The sequence below is a fragment of the Caretta caretta genome, chromosome 3 (genome assembly GCF_965140235.1).
Source record: "Caretta caretta isolate rCarCar2 chromosome 3, rCarCar1.hap1, whole genome shotgun sequence".
NCBI classification, from domain to species: Eukaryota; Metazoa; Chordata; order Testudines; family Cheloniidae; genus Caretta; species Caretta caretta.
This window is the reverse complement of record NC_134208.1, coordinates 32,993,478-33,021,176: the sequence shown is the minus strand read 5'-3', so window position 1 is coordinate 33,021,176 and position 27,699 is coordinate 32,993,478. Positions and strand designations below refer to the sequence as shown.

Genomic DNA, 27,699 nt, shown 5'->3' with positions numbered 1-27,699 from the left:
TGGGTGCAAAATTTGGGAGATTTTAAGGATCTAAATCAGAGGTGGGCAAACTACAGCCCGCGGGCCACATCCAGCCTGTGGGACCATCCTGCCCAGCCCCTGAGCTTCCAGCCGGGGAGGCTAGCCCCCGGCCCCTCTCCCGCTGTCCCCACTTCCTTGCAGCCACGCCACTGCATGGGCAGCGCTCTGGCCCGCCGCTCCTGTTGGGCAGCGCGGCAGCGTGGCTGGCTCCAGCATGGTAAGGAGGTAGGGAGCGGGGTGGGGGGGTGGATAAGGGGCAGGGGGTTCCGAAGGGCAGTCAGGGGACAGGGAGCAGCGGGCGGTTGGATGGGGCAGCAGTTTGGGGGGGGGCAGTCAGGGAATGGGGAGCAGGGAGAGTTGGTTAGGGGGTGGGGTCCCAGGGGGTGGTTAGGGGAGGGGGTGTGGATAGGGGTCACGGCAGTCAGGGGACAGGGAGCGGGGAAGGGTTGGATGGGGAGGATCTCGGGGGGGGCGATTAGGGGTGGGGGATCCTGGGAGGGCACGGTCAGGGGATAAGAAGCGGGGGGGGTTGGATAGGTCAGGGGTTCTGAAGGGGGCGGAAAGTGGGAGGGGGGTGGATAGGGGCTGGGGGCCAGGTTTGGGGAGACACAGCCTTCCCTACCCAGCCCTCCATACAGTTGCGCAACCCCAATGTGGCCCTCGGACCAAAAAGTTTACCCACCCCTGATCTAAATGAATAGCTAAGTATGACATATGTGATATTCAGCTGTAAATATATTCTGATGCATAATATTATTCCTACTACAGTGGGGGATCTGACTGGTCCCAGATTTCAGCACAACAATAATAGTTATGGGGTCATTTAGTTGGGTCAGTATAAGCACATGCAACTAAACTTTTACTTGGCAAAGACGTGACTTAATCTAATTAAAATGTCAAATTACCTCAGCAGGACTGAACACACAGAGAGAACAGGATTCAAAAAGAAAGAGATGTGTTTACTTTCAAGTCACTAGATAAGCAGGAGGTAATACTGGCATATACAGGACACCTTGAACAATTAACATTTATTATTTCAAGCAGAACCCGCATGTAAAAGGATTTTGCAGCAGCACCCTTCAAGTACCATCAACATAACAATAGCCCTTTGCAGATGGCACAGTTCTATGTTAAAGAAGCCAGGCCCCAGGCACATAGTTCTGGGATTTGGATTCAAATGTCCCTGGAGTTAGTGGGGATTGGGGCAGGTTGCAACTGAGGGTCCAGGTTGCCCTGGGAAGAGGGTTGGAAGTGGCGTTCAGGCACAAACATCTCTGGAGGCATTGGCAACCAGGTTTGGAACCTGAACATCCTCGGGGGTGCACGGGAATGGTGGGAACCACAGATCAGGCACAAACGTTCCTTGGGGTGCTGGGACCCAGGGTTTAAGCATGACAAGTCCTGAGGCTGTACAGGGGCATTGGGAACCTGGATTTGAGCACAAACATTCCTGGGGGTGTACAGGGGCATTGGGAACTGGGATTCAGGCACCAATATTCCCACTGCACGCGGGTCTGTTCAATCATGAACATTCCCCAAGGGCATGCGAGGACATTGGGAACAGGAGGATTAATCATGACTGTCCCGGGGGGCACACAGGAGCATTGGGAATGGGGTTTTTGATCATGAACATCTCTGGGAGTGCATGAGGACAATAGGGCTCGGGGTTTCATTCCCGAATGACCCCAGGATGTGTGGGGTGTTTGGGGCCAGGCCAGAGTTTAGGTGTAAATATCCTCAGGGCACTGTGGTGGTTGATGGCCCAAACCCTGGATCCCTTGTCAGGATAGTGGTTGGAGAAATGGATGAAGGGGATCTTTGCAGTCTGTTGCTGGCCCTCCCCACGAAGCAGCCTCCTCTTCCTGCTGATTCAACCCACGACTGCAGCTATTCCACCATGCTCTGTAGCCAGCTTCCCACACCCACCTCCCTGCTGTTACTCTCCGCCTCTGCTCCCTCCCCTCCTGGGGCCGCTGCTGGAAGTGGAGTCGCGTGAGCCACCAGCAAGGTTTACGCATAGCAGCACACGACAGGCGCGTGGCAAAGAGCTTGCAGGAGCAGCAGTCGGTGTCCCTGCAATCTGGGACTGAGGTGATGGATAGGAAGAAGACAGGAGGCGGAGGGGGGGGGGAGGCCTTTTGCTGCTCAGTGATTGCATGGCCTAGATCTGATCATCAAGCAGCGGAAAGTATGTGTGGAGGGGTGGGGGCGAATCCCAACCCCCACAACAGTTGCAGTTTGCGTTGAACGCCCCCCACCAGACACAATCAGCCCTGAGCATCTCGGGCAGGGATAAGGTGGGTGCAAAGTGTAAGGGGAGGAAATGTGTCAGCAGCAGCATCTGAGAGCAGCAGAGCAAACTCAGACGGGAAATGAGCTTGCAAAGTGCACCCAGCAAAATGAGCGAGGGGATAAGTTGCTTCTATGTCAACTGCAGGCTGATTAACCAAAAAACAATCACTTTGATGGCAGAGTTTTAGCAGGAGCAGGCTCATGCTTGGTTTCAGCTACATTCCCCACTCTATAAGCACAATGTGTTTCTTGTTATAGCCAACAACAAAAAATGGGACACAGGTTTTTTCCTGTATGGGCTACATCATAATATTAAGCTGTGAGTTTAGTTCTGGACAAACAATCTCTTGTTGCATCTCTGAGATGGAGGTTAATGAATTCCCACAGATGATGTTGGCCAAACAGTGGTCAGCTTGTGACTTGATTTCCAACATCATGATGTGAGGGGATCAGTATAGAAAAGCACTTTTAAGGGAAGAGGCTGCCTACAGCAGGATTGTTTCTACAAGCTAATTGTACTAAGTGCAGCTGCATAAAGCTGGATCAACAGTAATAGAAGGCAGCGCAGACTTCCTGACGCCAGCCCTGCAGAGCTCCCACCAACAGACTGGCAATTCCAGATTGTTTTCCAGACCTTATCTCTCCGAAGTTAGGTTTTTTTGGGGTTGTTGGTTTTTTTTGTTGTTGTTGTTGTTTTTTTAATTTTGCGACCGGAACAAAGTAACAGGAAAATCCTTTGTAAAAGCAGAAAACGCTGTTACGGATCAGCGCACTTCACAGAATGTGTAATTAAGTATTTTGCATGCAGGCTTGTCCCTCTTCCCCCCAAAAAGTCTAAAACTGCATTCTTTGAATGGATCTGAAACGTGAGACAAACAAAAAGGATCAGGCACTTCAAAGTAATTGGGTTTAGGTAGGTATTTCACCAGGAACATTGACAACCTCTATGTCAAAACATATTTAGCCAACATACTTTTTTTTTGATATGTTGGGTTGTGGCAGTAAGGTGGAGAAGGGACAGGATTAACAACAGATTTTAGTAAAGTCTGATGACATAAGTACGCAGCAGTTAAAGGCATTTATACTAGTTCTAGTTGGTTTTTAGATACATTTTATTACACATACAGGGTCTTGGGTATGAAAACTTTCAAGATCCTTACTCATAAGGAAAATAAGTGACTGATACCCAAGAGCCGATAGACGGGCTCTGCTTCCCATGAAGAGCTCCATTTTTCCAGACTTCTTGGGAGTGTCAAACCCAGGGGGCAACAACCTGAATTCTTATGTAACCCAGAGGCTGTTTCCTAGAAAACCACAACAATCTGCCTGGTGAGAGAGCAGGGTCGGGAACTTTTCAAACACCTCTGCACAGAGAAGGAGCCGCGGTTTCTCTCCTTTCTCATTATGAGCTCATTACTGTTTCACACGGTGGACCAACGGGGCACAGAGGTTTCATTTCTCTTCTGATAAGGACCAGCCCAGATCATGCTAATGGAGGGCAGCAGCACCGCGGTGAGGCTGCCGGATGCAATGGGGGGGGGGGGGGGGTTGCCTCGCCCCGCCTCTGGTTTCCAGCAGGACCCTGCCTCGGGCAGGACGGGGCGCTGGGCACAGAACGAGCCCCGCGCGGGACTGTCCTGCGGGGCCGGGAGGGAGCAGCCGCGGGGGGCCGGGAGCCGGCGCCCCGCCTAGGGCCCCTGTTCAGCTCCCCGGGGCTGCCGGGCCCCACGCAGTGGCCTGGGAGAGGGAGGGGATCTCCCCGGCTCAGCCGCGGTGCCCCCGCGGTGCGCGTACGCCCGGGCCGGGGCGGCCAGGCCGGGCCCCACAGCCTCCCACAGCCGGCTCAGCCCCGGTCGCCATGGCAGCCGCCTAAGCGGCGCCGCCGGGCCCGGCCGAGAAAGGCGGGAGGAGGCCGCGAGGGGTGATGTCACGGGGCTGGCGCCGCGCAGTCCGGCCCGGCCCTCGGGGCTGGAGCGGGGGGGGCGGGGCTGCGCCGCCTGGTCCCCACACGCCGGGGGGGGGGGCACCGGGGAGAGCCTGGCGAGCTGGGGCTCTCAAGGCGGGGAATTCCCCTCCAGGCCGGCTCACTGCGGGGGATCAAAGCCCCCTCGCGCCAGGGCGGGGAGCTCCATCCCCCTCCGCGCCCCAGACGCTGGGGGTCGCTAGCCCCGCTCACTACAGGGCCGTCCGTCTCTCGGGGCCCTGGAGAGAGGGGTGGCCCCTGCGGGAGTGACGGGGGAGGGGGGGGCTCATGTTCTAGGGAAGAAGATGCTTCCCTCTACTGCAGGGTTGTGTGCAGCGGGGAGGAGGGTGGGAGGAAGAGCAGTAGAGCACCGCTTTGTGTGACAGGAGCTCGCATACTTTTCTTCCAGATGTTAGCAGCAGCATTTTGAGGTTGGGAATAGGGAAACAGATACAGGGTTGGGACTGACATCTATTTCTAAGGGAGTTTCACATGGAGTGTCATCTAGTCCTCTTTGCAACGTTCTTGGAGGTCCTGAGGGAAAGTGCTACAGCAGTTCCAAGGGGTACTGTTTTCTGAGATTCCCTGCACACAAATCCATTCACCTTTTGCACAGTATGAAAATAAACAAAATCCAAGGCTGTGTGTAAAACTGCTGGGACAATTTGGACTACAAGGATTAGAAGGAGGGGGGGGGAGTTTCAAAGTTTTAGGGCATCTATCTTCTATTGTAAAATCTTTCAAGAGTGACAGACTTTCAAAACAGGCCTTAAAATCAGTCTGAAAAATGACGGAGTGTAAACACAAATCAAGAGTCCCCAAGCAGAAATGGAGTTTGTGTGCTTTAAACACCACTTTTCATGCAGAAAGTACACATAGCATGGCAATCATTTGATCACAGAGTCAATTAATCTGGTTAGTTCCTCTTCATATAACTCCACTCTATAAAACAAAATTTTAAAAAATGTGAATTGTTAAGTATTCGATATGGAGGAATGAAACCAACTCTGAATGAAGCAGTCCTTTGCAAAAGCCTAGGAGGACTGTAACATTGTTTCATTATCCAGGGATGGCAGATAATGAGAGAAACATGAAGATATTTATTTATATTGGCTATTATTTTACCAATATAGTGTCAAAACAAAACCTGTTCCACTGGGGCACTTGTGGAACAGAAATACAAGCAAGTCAGTAGGGTAAAATCTGTGATAATAAATCACCAGATTTAATATAAATGAGATTTTGTTAATTTAGTGTTTAGAAGAATTGGAGTTACAGTCAGTATTTGTTTATTTTAATTAAGCTGTTGATTATTTTCCACACAGGTTTTTATTGACTGTGCCTTTTAATTGTACTTAAACAATGTACTTGTCTTCCTGTAAGATTGAATGGAGAGCTTCACTTTCACCCTTCACATTTCAAAATGATTGAATTGTGTTCCTGTCAGGCTCAGCACCGCCTACACCCCTAGATAAAAGCCCTGGGGCAAATAAGCTTGTGTTGCAGTCAGCAAAATGTTCTGTCAGAGACCTCCCCAAGCACCAGCTAAGGAATGCGACATTAATTGGAGGAAAATATTGATTGATCCCTACAGAGCTCTGCCTCCAGTTCCCAGTAATGATCCCTTTCCCCCCCTCAAATGGAGTATGATGTAGCTATGTAACAAGGACCCAACAACATGGATAAATCAAATACTTGTGTGTCTTCTTTAATACAATTCTCAAATGCCCACGCTGACTTTACATCTATATATTAATGTAGTGTAAGTGGTTTTTGTGCAGTTCAGAACTATGTGTGTTGGAAAATTTAACAAGTTACAGTACAATCAATCATATATAATTTCCATATCTTGAAGTTTACAATTTCATAGCTTTAGCCTTCCTTGAGTAGTCCATGAAACAATGGGAATTAGTTCTGATAATCAGCAGTTGAGTGCAAGACAAAATGTGGGAAATGTGATTGGGCAAAAGGAAAATTTCAAAGACTGTTTCTCTCATCAAAATAATCACTGTATGCTTGTAATGTTTCTGGAAGATGTGTCTCATTGGCTTCAGCAAAAGCAAAGATGCAGAAATACAGTACAGTAAGTATTCACATTTGTCACCAGAATCAATCTATGCAGACTTAATTACAGTCACGTCACATGCACTGCTGGGTTACAGGTCAGCAGCCTTTCAGAGGTAATATGTGTAAATGCACTTTCAATATTTGCCTAATGATCACCAGTTAATAGCAACGTTTAAAATAGCCCTATCCTACTCATGAGACAACAAGCTAACAGTGCAGTGACTTCTCAGTCTTTTAAATCCCTGAGCTATCAGTTCTGTCGCTGAGTATTCTGTCATTATAGGAAAAAGTTCCAGTTGATCTTGTTCATTTATTTGACTTTTTTATGCTTATACCTCCTGCAGTGCTTCAGCATACAATACTTATTAGTGAAGGTGATGTACACAACCATATATAAAAAAGAAAGACCTGTTTGTTACCATAATTCAAACTGACTTTCAGGAAGTATCAGGCTTCACTGACACCATGTTACAACTGCAGACTTTATCTGCTTATGACAGGTTTCAGAGTAGCAGCCGTGATAGTCTGTATCCACAAAAAGAAAAGGAGGACTTGTGGCACCTTAGAGACTAACAAATTTATTTGAGCATAAGCTTTCGTGAGCTATAGCTCACTTCCTTTGGTGTATTCTGCACTTATCATGTTTATAGTGTGTCCACCACTACCACACCACACACAAAAATGCTCATAATGTGCTTATGCTCCCAGAGCCTAGTTCATTTTCAGATCCTAAATTTGCAACATTTTTCATTCCAATTTTATTCAAGCTAGCTCTTTAAAATGAAGACGAAAATATTAGGGGAGCATCTGTTGTACTGGAGAGGGCTGAGGGCTCTGTGATCAGACCTGGCTCTTTGCAACCACAATGCAAAATGCCCATTTCATTCCTTTCTCAGTGCCTTTGTAAAATGAGTCAGGAGAGCTCAGCAGTTACTGTACAGTATTTACTATCCTCAGCTGTGCCTAGAATAGCCACACCCCATTCCTCACGATTGGCTCAGAATGCGGAAGACCTGAACCTTCTTTTAGGTTTTTTTGTACCAGTGAGAATGTTTCCCTGCCTGATGGACACATTGTGTGCCTCCAATGGCAGCAAGCACTGGCTGGATTTGGCAGCTCCTGAGCCTGCAGTATAAAAGCAAGTAGAGGCAGCTTGCTGCTTCATTCTGAGCTCAGGCAGCTGCTTAGAGAAAGAAAAGGAAGGGAGGTAGTCAAGCAGGCAGAGAGATCCCTTAGTGTGTGTTTTCTGTACCCTGGAAGTCGGGCTCTCTCCCAGCATGAAAGCTTTCAGTCCTGTCAGATCCGTCAGGAAAAACAGCCTCTCTGAACACACCCTGGGAATATCCCGGAGCAAAACCCCCGTGGATGATCCTATGAGTTTGCTATACAACATGAACGACTGCTATTCCAAACTGAAAGAGCTAGTGCCCAGCATCCCTCAGAACAAAAAAGTGAGCAAGATGGAAATTCTGCAGCACGTTATTGACTACATCCTGGACCTGCAGATTGCTTTAGACTCACACCCCAGTATTGTCAGCCTCCATCACCAGAGACCAGGACCAAATCCTTCCTCCAGAACTCCTCTGACCACCTTAAACACAGACATCAGCATCTTGTCATTACAGGTAAATGTCTTAGCCCTGGTTGTATGCAGTGTTGTTGTAGCTGTGTTGGCCTGAAGAAGAGCTCTGTGTAAGCTTGAAAGCTTGTATCTCTGAGCAACAGAAGTTGGTCCAATAAAAGATATTACCTCACCTACCTTGTCTCATTAGCCTTGGCTGGCTTTTCTCCCTCCTTGTTGGCTGTCTTCCTGGCCTATGTGCAGAGTCTGAGATTGGACCTTTATAGTGATAATGGACATTGCTGTTAGGAAGTCAATACTAGCGTGATGTATCTTTTATGATGGGGGTGACTGGCATGAGAAACTGTTACATGTTTTTTTGTAGCTAATACTAATCATTTTAGATTGAAATAGATGAAAATACCCCAATTGCTAGGCAGCCCTAGTAATGTTGGTTGTCATTGTGAATCTAATTGTGACATGTCATATGGAATGAGCTTCATGATCCAGAGTATTTTGTATTTTTTGTCGTGCTGTTAAGATATTTAACACTGCGCTGTTTTTATTTTTCTTCTTTACAGACATCTGAATTCCCTTCAGAATTAATGTCAAATGACAGCAAAGCACTTTGTGGCTAAATTCAATGGTGAGTGTTTGTGGCTCTTTGTTTTCAAAGAATAAATATAATGCAAAATACAATTTATTTTGGGGAGGAAAATGTGTGTATGGGCTTGGATTTAAGACACTTTTTAATTTATAATAAAAGTAACAAGTTTATCGGAGGATACCTTTATAATCAGTAATCAAGCCATAACAATTACACTAGTAATTCATTTGGGGGTAGCCCAAATGAAAGTGTATTTTCGCCTTGCAAATAAGTAGTATAGACTGTTTACCCTGATACTATCCCTTTGTACTTAAATATATCACCACAAAATGTAAATTCTGTGATTATCTGTTCCTAAAACTCTAACCTTCAGATGAAGTGACTGATTTAGTTGAGGATTTTAGCATAATCCATTAAATTTTGTGATGTGGGATTGTCTGCACTATCAGTTAAATAAGTGTCTGCTTCTAATCAAATAATTGCTGTAAGAGGCAGACTGGCGCCTCTGAGCAGTGCAGTTACAGAGATCCAAATAGAGTTTGGACTGAGAATCCTCTTTCTGCCCCTCCTGCTGAACGTATGTTATTTTAATGTTTAATTTGTGCTTTTGAGGGGGGTGCATGTGTGTGTGTGTTTTGCATCTGGACGCCAGGGTTTGCCCAATCTTTGAGTGTTTGGTTAAATGTTCAAACTGTGGCTTCCTCTCTGGCGCCAGTCTGTCCGGATCTCTGCCCTGTTAGCATTCTCCTAAATACTCCTCTTTTCAATCTTTTGCAGGTGTTTGCTGACTTTTCTTTCCCCCACAAGAAAATGTCTACAGGATTTTTTTTTTTTTTTTGAGGTGCTGAACTTATTTTTCAGCTGTATCTGGAGGGGGAATCTACATCTAATTAAATGGACCTTTTAAAACTAATGAAGAAGAAAAGAACTGAGATCTCTCCCCCCCTCCCCAACTTGGACTGATCTTAGCTATTTATGAAGAGACTTTAAATGCCCTTTCCCTAGTTGGAAGGTGTCCTTTATATACTATTCCCAGCATGGGGAGTGAAACATAAAAACTCACAAGGAATTGCCCATTTTAAAGCAGACTTTGCCTTTTATTCCAAAGGTGGAGCGTGAGTATCAGGAGGATCCAGTGTTCAGTTTCTTAGGGAAGTCCATGGTCAGAAATGACCTTTTGATGCAAGCCTAGGATTGAATACTGTGTATATATTTATATATAAATATATATATATATATATATATATGAGAGTGAAACCTTGTGAACTCTTTAATCAGAGTTTTCTTGTATAGTGGCAGAAATGTACATTTCTGCAAAAAGTGTAATGATGTACTTAATCATGCTAAACTTTTTATAAAAGTTTAGTTGTAAACTTAACCCTTTTTATACAAAATAAATCAAGTGTGTTTATTGAAATGATTTCCTGCTTTATTCTTGGGGGCCAACAGTTTGCTGGGGCCAGCCGGGTGTTATAATTTTACAAAGTAACAGTTCAAATATGTGTAGAACATAAAATTACTATAAGTTACTATTTTTAATTTCTTGTAATTTGACTAAAACTTATTTTAATGTATGTTCCAAACTTCTAGCCAATCATCTTATAAACAGTGTATAAGAAATTGCCAGAGTTATGGATTATTACAGAGCCGATGCTATTGAGGAACAGTTTGGAAATATACACAAAAGTAGTTAGTCCTAAGAAATTCCCTTGGTGTTTGATTCCCCCCCCCCCGTTGATGACTCACTTTCAGTTCTCCAGTAGTGCTGCCCAAAATCTGGTAACTTGCTTTTAGAATAATTACACAGAATTAAGGGCTGTGGCTAGCTATTAGTCTCCCAACCACTTAATTTCTGCAAAAGGCTTTGAATGCAAAAGTTGGTGATGCGTTAACATGTGATTTGGAATAATGAAGTGACTGTTGCCTTTCCACACTGGAATTTACATGCTTCCATGCAATAGCTCAGTGAAATGGGTTTTCTAATCAGTTGCAGCAGCTTCTCCATATGACTATTGAGAATTGAACTAAATCACTGCTGTGTTACTGATTAAACTTTGGCTGGTCCTAGCATTAACTCTTTCTCCATGAAAGAGAAATTAAGCCTGTAATGAGACTCAACATTTTTAAAAGCAAAGTATGATTTGGTATTTCTTATGTATACATTCTAGTACTACTCAAGGGCATTTGTTGTACTGTACTTGTCCACTGTAAGTTACCTGTCTTCATCTGATTTATTTTGTTGCCATAACATAAGAGGGAGGGTGGGGATGCATTTACTTGAACCTCCTGGTATTGCACTCTATTTTAAACTAAACTATAAAGTTTCCTAAACTGGGAATTCCAAACAAGTCAACTTCAAAATCCTATAACTGAATGGAGTTATTTGCAGTGGAATGAGGGGAACTCTGATAATGGTCTGGGTAAGGACTGTTCTGCAGAAGGAATTACCTTAGGCCTGGTGGGTCGGGTTGAGATTTGTGGACTCTTCCAGGAAAAGGCACCTCCACCTGAGGCCAGTAACACTTTCATCATAGTGAACAGATGTGTGGGTGGCACCACACAGTCTGCATCGGCTGCCTTTCCTTGACCTTGACACCAAATCCATCCTCTGAAGCTGGGGAGAAAGCCAGCTCTGATCTCTTAATACAGAAGCTGCCCTGACCAATCAGTAGCGCAACCCTTTGTGAGGGGTCAATGCAATAAGAACACAAGCCTTGCATTGAAAGTCTGGATTCAGAATAGGGTGAGGTGGGGGTGGAGAGCTAATCTACTGCTTCTCACACTACACCCACCTCTCTGTCAAACCAGTGATTAAAAGTCTCCAGAACTGTAGCAAACATTTAATGCCTCCTATGGAGAAACCCTGCTACTGGCTCAGCAACAGTAGGGCTGCATGCAGTTTGTTCTAATTTTGCACAGTGAATGATTAACCCCACAAGAAAGTATTTAAATTAAAAAAAAAAACAAACACCTTAGCTTCATTTACACAAGTCAACATATCTCAATGCCCCTAAAATCATTCCTGCAGATGAATTTTCTCGAACCCAAATCAGGCCCTAGGATTTTAATCTGTTTTGAGGTCTTCGGTCTCTTTTTCCCACAGTAACACGCTAACACACTCAAACACCAGCAGGTTCCTCCCTCCCCCTCAAAGCTGATTTTCCACCTAAATCTTGAGTCCGGCTGAGGTTGTAAACAGACAGTAATGCATGCTGCTGTAAGGTCAATTTTTCTTTTTTCTTTTTTTTTTTGGGGGGGGGGGTCTTAGGAAGTTAAGAAAAAAACTAGCAGAAGCATTAAGGATTACAGCATAGCCCTTAGAAAGCAAGGAACTGTGTTTCTTGGACACTTTTGAATTATGGGGTGACAAATATATTAGTAGACCCAAACTAATGTTTCTCACTCATGTACTGTCAAAACAGGAGTTTTTCCATTGCCAAGGATGTGGGGGTTTCTTGCAGGGCAGGAGGGGCAGGGGAAAGGGAGAAGAACAATAGAAAACCACACCTGCTTTTAAAAATGCAAATTAAATAGTTTCCTTCTTCAAGGATTAACTACCTGTGACTTAATTTGGCATTTCCACCACGCATTTCCTCTGACCAGTGCTTGGGGCTTATTAGTCACCTAGTTCTAAATGTTTTACTAGAGACTGACACTCATTGGGTTCATACTGAAATGTTTATCGTTCAAAAGATCAACTGCAAAGTTAAAGCTTGGTCCCTAGAACTTTCACATTGATGCTCATGTGAAGAATTGGGCCTCCCTTTATTATCTAACATTGGCCTCATAAAAGTTTCTGCATATGAATAGGGAATCCTAGATCAATTACTTTCACCCTCTTTCTGGGGCCTGGCGTAAACTATAAGATTATATTGTATCTGAAAACAGCAGCTGCCAACAATCATGTTACATGTCTTGATGCTGAATATGGTAGATCAGGACAAATCGTGGTCAACAAGTCAGTTAAGATGTGTTAGCAAACATGTTTATTAGCTGTAAAATTATGTGGCATAGAGCAGGCCTAAAAGTTGCAAATGCAGCCACAGATTTAAGTGTAAAGGCCCCATTGGCAAACAAGAGAACCCAACAAGGGATTTAAGAATATTCCCTGTCCAGAAGATTTGGGATGGTAAGAGTTCTTCAGAGCCTTTCATCAGGTTACAGAAAACACAAAGAGCCTCTTTGTTTTTTGCTGACCATTTCCAAAGCAGATGAAAAGGTTTCAAATGCATTGAAATATTTATCACAAGTCATTTAAAGAATCAGTGCAAATATTTTGACAAAATTGCTACAAAGCATCTTGACTCCAGATTAAAATTAGTACCTCTGAGTCACATTCCATTCATGTTGGTCTTTTTATACAGTAATTTTTTACTCATGTAACATGCACTAGCCATGGAGGGTGAGCACCACCTTCTGGTCTACCTATAGAAGGCAGATTCTCCCCTTTTTTAAAATGCCTGCTTTCTCTTTTTTTTATTTATGCCTGTACTACTGTGCACAAATCATCTTTAAGAAAGAAATCAGATGATGCTTTAAATTTTAGTGAATAAGGGAAAAGTGCAATCCTTTATGGATTATTTTAAATAATTTTATAATTTCATCCTGATAGTTATATATTGTATACTGTATAAATTGGGTGAAAATCCAGTACATTACTTCTGTCGCCTGTGCTGATCCAATTTTGAAGCCTAAAGTTCTTAAACATTTGGTATCTGAAGTCTGAAAGAAAGGTTTAAATGAAAAATAGATTTTTTAAAATTTATTTTGTTGTTGTAAGGAGTAGAGCCATGTTCATACATCACGCCAATTGTTTTTATTTGTTTTGGGAAAATAAAACAGGTTTTTCTACATAATTTTGTGTGTAGAAACTGGGGAAAAATTATTTGCCCCATCAAAGGAAATAGTTTGCAGAAGAATACACCCTGGGAAACATGTCAAGTATTAATTAGGGAGAATACTAATACTTATGTGTAAATCTCTCTCCCTTTCCATTGCCAAAATTTAATCTCTTGCTGCATCATATCACATTTTATACAGCCTAAATTGTAAATTGTATGGGCCAGGGATTGTATTCTATATTTGTAAGTGACACAAAGGAGCAGAAAGCAAAAACACGTGAATGCTAAGACATGTTTAGCGACAAGCAAGAGGGAAGAAGAATGTAAAGTTCTACCCAGAGGAAATAAGGAGTGCTAGAAGGGTTAAAAGGGCATAGACTGATAGAAAATATCAAGAGGCTCAAGATGCTGGCCAAAGAGCTGATCTACAACCTTGTACAAGACAATCAAACAGCTAACAGGAAATTCTAGCAGTACTGAAGGCCTTGTTCAAGACATAAATGGAAAGGCTCTTAGTATATAAGAAGAAAAAAGGAAAACATGGGCAGAATATTTTCAGGCTATTTGAAATAGACCAAGCACAAGCAAACTACTAGAAATACATGATGAAGACTTACCACCAGAGCGTGATACTGATTTAGGAGAAATTACAATAAAAGTTAGCAAACATCCGAGAGTGCTAAAGGAATTGGCGGCTGTGATTGCAGAGCCATTGGCCATTATCTTTGAAAACTCGTGGCGAACAGGGGAAGTCCCGGATGACTGGAAAAAGGCTAATGTAGTGCCAATCTTTAAAAAAGGGAAGAAGGAGGATCCTGGAAACTACAGGCCAGTCAGCCTTACCTCCCCGGAAAAATCATGGAGCAGGTCCTCAAGGAATCAATCCTGAAGCACTTACACGAGAGGAAAGTGATCAGGAACAGTCAGCATGGATTCACCAAGGGAAGGTCATGCCTGACTAATCTAATCGCCTTCTATGATGAGATTACTGGTTCTGTGGATGAAGGGAAAGCAGTGGATGTATTGTTTCTTGACTTTAGCAAAGCTTTTGACACGGTCTCCCACAGTATTCTTGTCAGCAAGTTAAAGAAGTATGGGCTGGATAAATGCACTATAAGGTGGGTAGAAAGTTGGCTAGATTGTCAGGCTCAACGGGTAGTGATCAATGGCTCCATGTCTAGTTGGCAGCCGGTATCAAGTGGAGTGCCCCAAGGGTCGGTCCTGGGGCCGGTTTTGTTCAATATCTTCATAAATGATCTGGAGGATGGTGTGGATTGCACTCTCAGCAAATTTGCGGATGATACTAAACTAGGAGGAGTGGTAGATACGCTGGAGGGCAGGGATAGGATACAGAGGGACCTAGACAAATTGGAGGATTGGGCCAAAAGAAATCTGATGAGGTTAAACAAGGATAAGTGCAGGGTCCTGCACTTAGGACGGAAGAACCCAATGCACCACTACAGACTAGGGACCGAATGGCTAGGCAGCAGTTCTGCGGAAAAGGACCTAGGGGTGACAGTGGATGAGAAGCTGGATATGAGTCAACAGTGTGACCTTGTTGCCAAGAAGGCCAATGGCATTTTGGGATGTATAAGTAGGGACATAGCCAGCAGATCGAGGGACGTGGTCGTTCCCCTCTATTCGACATTGGCGAGGCCTCATCTGGAGTACTGTGTCCAGTTTTGGGCCCCGCACTACAAGAAGGATGTGGATAAATTGGAGAGAGTCCAGCGAAGGGCAACAAAAATGATTAGGGGTCTGGAACACATGACTTATGAGGAGAGGCTGAGGGAACTGGGATTGTTTAGTCTGCAGAAGAGAAGAATGAGGGGGGATTTGATAGCTGCTTTCAACTACCTGAGAGGTGGTTCCAAAGAGGATGGTTCTAGACTATTCTCAGTGGTAGAAGAGGACAGGAAGTTGCAGTGGGGGAGGTTTAGGTTGGATATTAGGAAAAACTTTTTCCCTAGGAGGGTGGCGAAACACTGGAATGCGTTACCTAGGGAGGTGGTAGAATCTCCTTCCTTAGAAGTTTTTAAGGTCAGGCTTGACAAAGCCCTGGCTGGGATGATTTAATTGGGGACTGGTCCTGCTTTGAGCAGGTCGTTGGACTAGATGACCTCCTGAGGTCCCTTCCAACCCTGATATTCTATGATTCTATGAAACACATCAGTAAGCTTAAAATTGGGAGAGCAGCTGGAGAGAATAACATTCCTGGAGAAGAAAAGGAGTACTTGTGGCACCTTAGAGACTAACAAATTTATTTGAGCATAAGCTTTCGAGAGCTACAGCTCACTTCATCAGATGCATTCAGTGGAAAATACAGTGGGGAGATTTATATACATAGAGAAAATGAAACAATGGGTGTTACCATACACACTGTAACGAGAGTGATCACTTAAGGTGAGCTATTACCAGCAGGAGAGTGGGGGCGTGGGGGAGGACTTTTTGTAGTGATAATCAAGGTGGGCCATTTCCAGCACTTTACAAGAACATCTGAGGAACAGTGGGGGGTGGGGGGAATAAACATGGGGAAATAGTTTTACTTTGTGTAATGACCCATCCACTCCCAGTCTCTATTCAAGCCTAAGTTAATTGTATCCAGTTTGCAAATTAATTCCAATTCAGCAGTCTCTCATTGGAGTCTGTTTTTGAAGTTTTTTTGTTGAAGAATTGCAACTTTTAGGTCTGTAATCGAGTGACCAAAGAGATTGAAGTGTTCTCCAACTGGTTTTTGAATGTTATCATTTTTGACATCTGATTTGTGTCCCTTTATTCTTTTACGTAGAGACTGTCCAGTTTGACCAATGTACATGGCAGAGGGGCATTGCTGGCTCATGATGGCAAATATCACATTGGTAGATATGCAAGTGAACGAGCCTCTGATAGTGTGGCTGATGTGATTAGGCCCTATGATAGTGTCCCCTGAATAGATATGAGGATACAGTTGGCAATGGGCTTTGTTGCAAGGATAGGTTCCTGGGTTCGTGGTTCTGTTGTGTGGTGTGTTGTGGTTGCTGGTGAGTATTTGCTTCAGGTTGGGGGGCTGTCTGTAAGCAAGGACTGGCCTGTCTCCCAAGATGTATGGGAGTGATGGGTCGTCCTTCAGGATAGGTTGTAGATCCTTGATGATGCGTTGGAGAGGTTTTAGTTGGGGGCTGAAGGTGATGGCTAGTGGCATTCTGTTATTTTCTTTGTTGGGCCTGTCCGGTAGTAGGTGACTTCTGGGTACTCTTCTGGCTCTGTCAATCTGTTTCTTCACTTCAGTAGGTGGGTATTGTAGTTGTAAGAATGCTTGATAGAGATCTTGTAGGTGTTTGTCTCTGTCTGAGGGGTTGGAGCAAATGCGGTTGTATCGTAGAGCTTGGCTGTAGACAGTGGATCGTGTGGTGTGGTCTGGATGAAAGCTGGAGGCATGTAGGTAGGAATAGCGGTCAGTTGGTTTCCGGTATAGGGTGTGTTTATGTGACCATCGCTAACAGCTGCTACTCTGATTCCTGGAGAGATACTTAAAGCAAGTGACAAAATAACCCTTCAGACTTTCCTTGTGATTTTGGACAGAATGTGGAATGAAGAAAAGAATCCAACCTGGGGAAGAGAGGCCTTACCAGTAAAATTGCCAAAGATGGGTAACCTTACCAACTGCAACAATTGAAGAGAACCACATTACTCTCAGTGCCTGGGAAAATCACTTGCAACATCATCCTGGAATGTATTAAGAAACTAACAGATCTCCTGCTTAGAGAGATAGTAGAAGGTTTTAGACCATTCACATCATGTGCAGACTCTGTTGCTCTCAGGCATATTATAGAACCAAGTGTGGCATGGAAAGCACCTTTTGTATTAAATGCTATAGATTTCCAGAAGGGTTTTGACAGCATACACAGGGAGAGTCTTTGGACAATTATGACATACTATGGAATACCAGTAAAAATAATCAGAATAATCAAGAATCTATGTGATAATATCACATGTACAATCAGCGATGGTGGCAACATCAGCCAATGGTTTGCAGTAACAACTGGAGTAAGTCAAGATTGTATTATGTCCCCACTATTCTTTGTGCTGGTCATTGACTATTTCATAAGGAAAATAACTGCAGAAGGCACTGAGGAATTTTATGGACAAATAATAAAGCACAATTAGATTACTTCATTTTTGCTGATGAAATTTTCCTGCTTAGTTGGAAGTAAAGACCCAGCTTTTGGTAGAACAGCAAAACAATTTGGTTTGTTTATCAACAATGGTAAGACAAAATATGTGGTTATCAGCGTCCCAAAAGCAGTAATCAGAGTAGACAGAGAAACACTAGAAGTAGTAAATAAGTGTACCTGTCTAGGGAGTCAGATGTGCAATGATGGTGACACCATGCTAGATGGTAAACAATGGTACCGGGGGTAGGTGGGGCTGGCAGGCTCCCTACCTGGCTCCGCGCCTCCCTGGCAGCGGCAACATCCCCCTCACTCAGTTCCTAGATGGAGGCATGGCCAGGCAGCTCTGTGCACTGCCTCCACCAAGAGTGCCGGCTCCGCAGCTCCCATTGGCTGGTGACAGGTCTTATTATTTGTACTAATTTCACTTTTCTGTTTTCCTTTTGCCAGCAACATTTGTTGTTTTGGGATATTGTGACCATTTATGAACTTCCACTTACTTTTCACGGTTGAATTTACAAATTAGGGTAAATTTGTAGGCCCAAGTATTATAAACAAAACCCACTTCCATATCTCTTCTCCACATCAGGCAGAGGCGGGAAGTGAACCAGGAGCTCCCTCATCCCCGGTAAGTGCCCTAACAACTGAGCTAAAGGTTATAAGGAACTCATCCCTCCTCCTTCTCCCTGCCCCCAAGTCATCTTGTGGGGAGTTAGCATGTTCTGAGCACATGTACTGGACTGGATATGTCTAGTTTGTATTAGTCTACAAAATACACACAACAAATAAACAGGCATGCACCCAAGCTCTGAAGTGCGTGTGCATCTGAACGTACTGATGAATCTCACGCCCACCGCGTACACATTTCAAGCTCTTAGCAGATAACAATTTAAAGATTTGACACACTAAAATGGGAAGAAAATGAAAATCTGTATCAGAATACATTTCAGAACACAAGTATTTAAAAGTTAAAAAAAAAAAAACAAGAAAAAGGATGAAGTTGAGTGTGTGCACTGCAAATGGCGTGGCCCAATTATTAAATGTAAATACTTATAGGCTAATAGTTCTACAACAGTAAACTGTTTATTCAAATGAAAAGTTTTATTTGGGGATTAGAGATGTATTGTTTTCTTAAACTCAGAGGTGGCATTGTGTTTTGAGTTCTATTTTAGTTCTGCAGCAAACCACACTGATGAATGGAATTCAAAGCATTAATCTACTGCAGGGATTCTCAAACTTCACAGCACCGCAACCTCCTTCTGACAATAAAAATTACTACATGATCCCAGGAAGGTGGACCGGGGCCCAACAGAGCCCCACCGCCCCAGACGGGAGGGGGAGCCAAAGTCCAAGGCCAAAGGCTTCACCCCGGGCGGGGGGCCTGTAACTTGAGTCCTGCCACCCAGGGCTGAAGCCCGAGCCCCACTCCCCAGGGCTGAAGTCTTTGGGCTTCAGCCCTGGGAGGTGGGCTCGGGCTTCGGCCCCAGGAGGCAGGGCTTGGGCTTTGGACCAAGGCCCCAGCAAGTCTAAACACCAGCCCTGGCAACCCCATTAAAATGGAGTCGCACTCCACTTTGGAGTCGCACCCCACAGTTTGAGAACCGTTGATCTACTGAATACTTTTTGAACCATCTTTCCATCCACCAAAATAAACCCCAGTATTGACCTAAAAAAATTATTAATAGTTTTTGGTCTGAATTTCACCTGTTTTTGTTGTTGTGGCAATAAAAACACTGATAAATTCCCAGAAAAAATGAAGGGCCCTAGGTGTAATACAGGCACAAGCTGCTGGGTGGGGTGAGGACTGAGTTGACTGTATTCATGCCCATCTGCCAAAACATAGGTATCTAGAGGGTTTTAACGGCCGAAAGTTAGGCACCTGCAGGGTTAAACAGCAACTGAGGAGAGTTTTTGTGAATGCCTACATTGTCTAAATGTTGAACTGAGGTGCCTAACTGTCACTTTAAGGACCTAAATCCCTTTGTGAATCCAGCTGTCCCAGTCTTTTGCTTTAACCACAAGATTATCCTTCCTCTCTAGACAATCAGTTGAATTGCAAGACAGACTATACTGCAGCACCCAGCATTTACAAAGGCCACATGGTAGCAGCACTGTTAGTTAAGAAAGACACAAAAGAAGAAATTGAAGCAAATACAAATAGCTTAGTCAAGTCAACCACAGCTGCAACAATGAGAAGCCCATCTGCCACCTTGATCTATTCCTTGAAAAAAAACATAGACAGCGCGCTCTGTCCCCCTGGGGCGGGCAGGGGGCTCCAGCTTTGAACCCCGCATGGCTGTCAGTGCCCCACACTCAGCTGTCAGTGCCCCATAATGCCCCACTTCAGTCAGTGCAAACACTCCTGGTGAGGACGTGCACCGCCATCAGAAGGAGGGTAATGTGGATACCAGCTGAATTACTGTGGTGGCTGTAGGTCGACCTAAACTAAGTCAACCCAATTTTAGTGTAGACAAGCCCTGAGAGATCATGTATTTTTGTGTCCCATCTTTACCTAACCTGACACAGCCCTCTGCCCTACATTGTTGCAATTGTTGGAAGCTACCCTAGAGAAAAGACAGTTATCTTTTCCGTAACTGGTGTACTTCGAGATGTGTTGCCCATTTCTATTCCACAATAGGTGTGTGTGCTCGCCACGTGCATCGGTGCCGGAAGTTTTTCCCCTAGCAGTACCCATAGGGGGAGCACCCCAGCGACCCCTGGAGTGGCGCCTCCATGGCACAGTATAAGGGGAGCTGCGTGCTCCCCCCCAGCCTCAGTTCCTTCTTGCCAGACAACTCCGACAGAGGGGAAGGAGGGCGGGATGTGGAGTAGACATGAGTAACACATCTCGAAGAACACCAGTTACGGAAAAGGTAACTGTCTTTTCTTCTTCAAGTGATTGCAAGCTGTATTTCTTGGAGGTGGGAGGAGTTCACAGATCCCCAGGACGGAGTACGGCCCTGCCGAACCCGGCGTCATCCTGGTTTGGGAGACAATCGCCTAGTGCGAGGTAAACTTGTCAACCGATGACCAAGTGGCAGCCCTACAAATATCCTGGATAGGGACATGGGCCACAAAGGCAGCTGACGAGGCCTGGTCCCGAGTCAAGTGTTTCTTTACAATTGGTGGTGGGGGAACACCCACCAGATCATAACAGGTGCGAATGCATGAGGTGATCCAGTGGGAGAGGAGCTGGGTGGAAATGGACCGACCCCACATGCGTTCAGCTGAGGCAACAAACTGTTGTGAGGACTTCCTGAATGGCTTAGTCCGTTCCAAGTAGAAGGCAGCGCCCTACGCACGTCGAGCGTGTGGAAGTGGCGTTCCTCACTGGACATGTGTGGCTTGGGGCAGAGGGCAGGCAGGAAAATGTTCTGGCCCAAGTGATAGGTGGAGACCACCTTAGGGAGGAACGTGGAGTGTGGGCGGAGCTGAACCATATCCTTTTGAAAAACCATGTATGGGGGTTCGGAGGTCAGGGCCCTGAGCTCCTAGACCCGCCTGGCCGACGTGATAGCAACCAGGAAGGCCACCTTCCATGAGAGGTGAGGCCAGGAGCACCTGGCCAGAGGTTCAAACGGGGGCCCCGAGAGACGGGATAACACCAAGTCCAGGTCCCATGGTGGGACAGGGGGCCTAGCATATGGAAAAAGATGGTCCAATCCGTTAAGGAATCGTCCAGTCATAGCATGGGAAAACACCATGTGACCCTGCACCGGCAGATGGAAGGCCAATATGGCCGCCAGGTGCACCTTGACTGATGAGGGCACCAGGCCCTGGGCTCTAAGGTGAAGGAGGTAATCCAGAACAAGCTGGATCGGGGTGGCCACCGGGGAAACACCCTACTTGGTGGCCCATCTGGAGAACCGGGACCACTTAGCCAAGTAGGCAAAGCATGTGGAGGGCCGCCTACTTTCCAGGAGGACACGCTGGACCCCCTCCGAACACGTCCACTCCTCCCCACCTTGCCATTGAGCAGCCACACCGTGAGGTGGAGAGCCACTAGGTTGGGATGGAGGAGGCGGCCCTAGTCCTGGGAGAGCAGGTCCAGGTGGAGCAGCAATGGCTGCGGCGGAGCCACTGCCAGGTCCATGAGGGTCCCGTACCAATGCTGCCGGGGCCATGCTGGGACAATCAGGAGGACCCGTAGTTTGTCCATTTTTACCTTCTCCAGGATCCTGCTGATGAGAGGGAACGGGGAGAAGGCATAGAGAAACTGGTCTGACTAGGACAGGAGGAAGGCATCCTTCCCAGGCACTCCTTCCCAGATCCCCCCGGAGCAGAACCAGGGGCAGCGCCAGTCCAGGTCCACCTGGGCAGTTCCCCACACTTGGAAGAGCTGGTGAGCCACTTCTGGGTGGAGAGACCACTCGTGCTGGGAGAAGTCCCTGCTCAAGCAATCTGCCCTCGTGTTGCGGGTGCCCGGCAGGTGGAAGGCCCTCAGGGAGATGTCATGGGCTATGCAGAAGTCCCACAGTCTGAGGGCTTCGTGGAAGAGGGTGGAGGATCGGGTCCCACCTTGCCTGTTGATATAGAACATCGAGGCCGTATTGTCTGTGAGGACCCTGACCACCTTGCCCTGTAAGTGCGAGCGGACGGCCACACACGCCAGACGCCCCGCCCTGAGTTCCTTGACATTTATCTTTAGGGATAGCTCTGGGGCCGACCACAGCCCTTGCATCTGAACGGTCCCCACATGGGCCCCACAACCCAGGTCCAACACATCGGACACCATCTCCAACAACAGGGCCCTGTCCCAGAAAGGGACCCCTTGAAGCATGTTGCTCGGGGTGGACCACCACCGAAGGGAGACGATCACCAGGTCGGGCACAGTGAGGACCTTGTCCATCCTGTCCCGGGAGAACTCCAAGGCCAGCCAAAGCTGGAGGGGCCTCATTTGAAGCCTGTTGTGGCGGACCACATACGTGCACGCTGACATGTGACCCAGGAGCTGGAGGCACGCTCTGGCCGTTGTCACAGGGAACTTTGTGACTGTGTCGATGTACCCCTTTAGGGTTTCAAATCTGTCTGGTGGGAGGGAGGCCATGGCTGATGAGGCATCCAGGAGTGCCCCAATAAACTCTATGCGCTGGACCAGGACTAACATGGACTTGGTGTCATTTACTAACAGGCCCAAGGCAGCACATGTGGACAGTAGAAGCGTCACATGATCCCACACCTGCTACCGGGAGCTGCCCTTGACCAGCCAATCGTCCAGGTAGGGAAAGATCTGGACCCCCTCAGCGCCTGAGGTAGGCCACTACCACCGACATACATTTTGTGAACACCCTTGGGGCAGTGGATAGGCCAAACAGGAAGACCGTAAATTGGTAGTGATTCTGTCCCACCAGGAAACGGAGGAAGCGTCTGTGCCCCTCAAATATGTGGATGTGGAAATACATGTCCTGCAGATCCAGGGTGGCATACCAATCCCCTGGGTCCAGAGAGGGGATGATGGAGGCCAGGGAGACCATGCAGAACTTGAGTTTGACCATAAACTGGTTTAGATCCCGCAGGTCCAGGATGGGCCTGAGTCCCCCTTTGGCCTTCGGAATAAGGAAATAGCGGGAGTAGAATCCCTTGCCTCTGAACTCCCCGCGCACTATTTCCACCGCTCCCAGGTCTAGGAGTCACCCCACATCCTGCTCCAGCAGGGCTTTGTGTGAAGGATCCCCCAGAAGGAATGGGCGTGGGGGGATGGTTGGGCAGGGGCGAAACAAACTGCAGCATGTAGACCCAAGAGATCGTGTTGAGGACCCAGCAGTCCGAGGTTAGTCGCTACCACTCCGGGAGGAAAGCACACAACCAATTGCAGAAGGGAAGCTTTATTGAGGGGGGAACCCCTTTGGGAACTGTCAGGGTGCCCCCCCAGCATCCAATCAAAACCGCCTTTTCCCCACCTGCTTGTCCTTGGAGGACCCAGTCTGCGGGGCAGGCTGTGACTGTTGCTGAGGGCGCCTCTTATAGTCTCCCGACTTCTTATAGGCAGCCTCGTATTTAGGCTGGGCAGCTGGAGCAGGGGCCTGCTGCAGCTTAAACTTAGTTTTGGCCGGAGCCAGAACATAAAGACCCAGGGTCTGCAGAATCGTGCGGGAGTCCTTTCTGCCATGCAGCTTTGTATCCTTTTGTTCTGCAAACAGAGCCTTGCTGTCAAATGGGAGATCCTGCATGACCAACTGCACCTCACTGGACAGCCCAGACAGCAGGAGCCACGACACCACTCATGGACACCGCTGAGGCCATGGATCGAGCTGCCGTGTCCGCCGCATCTGAAACTGCTTGCAGGGACGCACTGGCAAAAGCTGCACCCTCCTCCACCAGCGCCTTGAACTCTTTTTTAGAATCCTCAAATTTGGGCAGCGAACCCCACAAGTTGAATTCGTATCTGCCCAGGAGAGCCTGGTGGTTTGCCACCCACAACTGGAAACTCGAGGATGAATAAACCTTTCTGCCAAAAGAGTCCAGTCTCCTTGAGTCTTTATTTTTTGGAGTAGGGGCTGGTTGGCCCTGCTGCTCCCTGTGGTTGACCGACTCGACCACCAGGGAGTTGGGCGCCAGGTGGGTGTAGAGGTACTCGTGCCCCTTGGCAGGTACAAAGTACTTGCATTCCGCCTTCTTCAAGATGGAGGCCAAGGAAGCCGGCGTTTGCCACAGGGCATTTGAAATCCTTGCCACTCCCTCATGGAGGGGCAAAGCCACCCTGCCCGGTGCTAAAGATGACAGTACATTAAACAGGGAGTCCGAGGGTTCCTCCAGCTCCTCTGCCTAGAGGTGAAGGCTCGATGCCACCCATTTTAAAAGTTCTTGATGGGCCCTAAAGTCCTCCTGCGGGACAGAGGGGGGTGGGGCCACTATCACCTCATCTGGGGAGGGTGAGGAAGTCAGTACGGTGCTCTGGGTATCCGCCGGCACCGGAGAGTACACCATTTGGTCAGTCTCCAGGCACGGTGCCGAGGACGTATGTCCTACCGACCCTCTCCTCGGGGGCCTGGAGAGAGAGGCCGACAGCTCCTTTGAGGCTCCAGCTACCAAGTGGGCCCCCACCAGGGGCTGTGTCGGGGGCCACGGTGCCCACTGGTACCACTGTGCCAGCCACTATGGCACCGACGGCCCCGGCTGTTCGGCCTGGCTGGCCAGGCCCATGGAAAGGCGACTACAAGCGGAGACCGGGCTGACAAATGACCTGCCGCTGTCATGGGACCGGGAGGAACGGCGGTTAGTCGAGGATGATCCACGTGGACTGCTCTCTGAACAGTCGCTGGGCAGAGAACGGCGTCTGGAACATTCCCACTCCGAGACCGGGGGCGACTGTGAAGAACCCAGCTGTGGCTTGCCTCGGAGCCGGGGACCAACACTGGTGGCGTTCCTGGTACCGCCATGGTCAGGATGTCTCTGGCCGCCTGCAGGGCCTCCAGCGTGGAAGGCATCCAGACATCCGGAGAGGCCCGGTCCAACACGGCCGGGCTACTCTGCTCAACGTGAGTCAGAGGCCTAGAGGCCGGAGGGGATCGAGGACTGCCCAACATGGGTCTAGTCTCTGCCCCTGGTTTACCTTGGTGTCGCTGCGAAGAAGGCACTTTCTTAGCCTTCTAATGCCTCATAGACTGGGAGCGGTGCCAACTAGTCGAAGGCACCAGGAGGTCACCACACACCGATACCGCTGTGCCTGGTGCCAACTTGAAGTGGCGCACCGGAGCCGGGGTCAGCACCAACTCCATGAAAATGGCCCGGAGCCTAATGTCTCTTTCTCTCTTAGTCCAAGGTTTAAACGACTTGCAAATCTTGCAAAGATCACTGATATGGGTCTCACCCAAACAGCGTAAACAGTCTGAGTGCGGATCACTCCTTGGCATAGATCACCTACAAGTGTTGCACACCTTAAAACCCGGGGCACGGGGCATGCCCCGGCCCAGGTACTCTAACTAAATGAACTAACTGTAACAGCTAACTAACTACAGGTACTAGCACTGAACGAATGAAAAGTTCTGGGGATGAGCTACAGCAAAGCTGGAGCACAGCAGTTCTGATGCACCTTCATTGGCGGCAAGAAGGAACTGAGGGTGGGGGGAGCATGCAGCTCCCCTTATACTGCGCCATGAAGATGCCACTCCAGGGGTCGCTGGGGTGCTCCCCCTACAGGTACTGCTAGGGGAAAAACTTCTGGCACCGGTGCACATGGCGAGCACGCACACCTATTGTGGAATACACATGAGCAATCACTCAAAGAAGAACACTACCTATCTCCTGTGCATTCTCACAAAGATATTGATGCATACATAACATAGCATTGTATAAGATTATAAAAATTATTCAGATTTTAGGTAACTAAGCTAATTATATTAATTGCCAAAATAAGTCATTATAAGGTGTGTTTTTTCAGTTATTATTTCCGTGCAACCATACCATGATCTTGGCACCCAGTGTTTAGACCAGATCAATAGAAATTTCTGCTCAAAAGTTGATAGTATAATCTAGCTCTAGGTTTTTACTAGTGATGGTGAAACCTCAAAAGGTTACTCAGCACTATTATATGAACCTCCTGGGTCTACAAAGTTGGGCTACAAATCTGTTAAATCTCTCTTTTACTGCAGGATAGCAAGCTTTTGGGGGTGGAGGTCTGCCTTTGGTTGGGACAGAAATCTCATAAAAACAGTTTTTGGATATTTTGACACATCTAGTCAGGTTCTCATATTGCTCATATGCATAGTATCTGAGTGCCTTCAAGAAGTGAATTAAGTAACATCTGTCACATGTAGTTTGTTCTCTCTTTTATCTTCTCCCATGGGGAAACTTGTACCTGAAGTGGAGCTAACAAAAAACAGGTGTGATATGTCTGCATCAGACGTTGTTGCTTATATGCCTGCTGCTACAAGCTGCAACAACTTCAGGCTCTTTGTAGCTCTTGGATTCAAATCCAGGAGAATAGTCCAAGCTGGAGGGGATGTAACTGTGAATTGATGTAGCTAGGTCTTCATCTGGGAGAAAATAGTGCATCTTCCTGGCTAGGCAAAGGTGTTAAAAACTGAATACTCCACCCCCTTCAGCTAACATGAGACACAATACTACGAGTTCCTGTGGCAAGTTGCACATCCAAGAGTAATGAGGAATTTAGCATGGCCCACAGTTATTGTACCAAAGAACAGTAGTGTGTGTGGAGGTGTCTGATTTTGGGATGTGACAAACTCCATTTTCTTGGGCAAGCAGGTTTGATTTCCATTTCCTCTCTCAAACATTAAAACAAGATTCTGAATTCACATATAAATCACCTGCCTGGCCCTCACAGAGCAACTCTCCTCTCCTGTTGCATCTGATTTATACATAGATAGCTCCATGTCCCAGCCTAAATTAGCACCCTTTCTCTCAAAGTGTCTAGGTGACTTTACATAATTGTTAAGGGAATTATGCAATCATAGCCTTAATATGCCCATATTTTAAATAATTTAATATTTCTCATCAATAAGCCCAGCCATATCAAATATGATTTACTGACAGACAAGTATCCCATCAGTCCCATGGAAGCATGTGGCTCATAGAATCATAGAATATCAGGGTTGGAAGGGACCTCAGGAGGTCATCTAGTCCAACCACCTGCTCAAAGCAGGACCAATCCCCAATTAAATCATCCCAGCCAGGGCTTTGTCAAGCCTGACCTTAAAAACTTCTAAGGAAGAAGATTCTACCACCTCCCTAGGTAACGCATTCCATGTTTCACCACCCTCCTAGTGAAAAAGTTTTTCCTAATATCCAACCTAAACCTCCCCCACTGCAACTTGAGACCATTACTCCTTGTCCTGTCCTCTTCTACCACTGAGAATAGTCTAGAACAATCATCATGTGGTGATTTGATCAACTTTCTTAACAGGAAGGGTCTGTTCACATAGATGAGTACCTGCAAAGAGTTTTGCACCTATAGTAGTCTTTTAAATAACAAAGTATCTTGCACTTAGCAGGCATGTATAGAAATTCAATCCATTTCTCTCTCAAAATTGAATCAAAACTTTATAAGTAAAGCAATTTGGGGTAAACTTTGCCAAAAATGGGTCTGCAGAATAATTTGAACTTTTTTTAGTGCCTTTGAGAGTCTCTGACCAATAAGTCAGATACATTGAGGCTTCTTGATCTGTTCACCCTGGTGATGACTGCTACATATTTCTTGAGCACTTATTTGCAAGTCAAAAAATGAAAAAAGGTCATTC

General features: G+C 46.7%; 1 protein-coding gene across 1 annotated transcript; it reads left to right on the top strand.

Moving 5' to 3' along the window:
* Positions 1 to 6,796: 6,796 nt before the first annotated feature.
* ID2 (inhibitor of DNA binding 2) lies at positions 6,797 to 9,928 on the top strand. Its single transcript, XM_048845443.2, has 3 exons — positions 6,797 to 7,968; positions 8,486 to 8,550; positions 9,289 to 9,928. Exons 1-2 carry the CDS (start codon positions 7,621 to 7,623, stop codon positions 8,540 to 8,542), a joined length of 405 nt encoding a protein of 134 aa, XP_048701400.1. The 5' UTR covers positions 6,797 to 7,620; the 3' UTR covers positions 8,543 to 8,550; positions 9,289 to 9,928.
* The last annotated feature ends 17,771 nt before the right edge of the window (positions 9,929 to 27,699 follow it).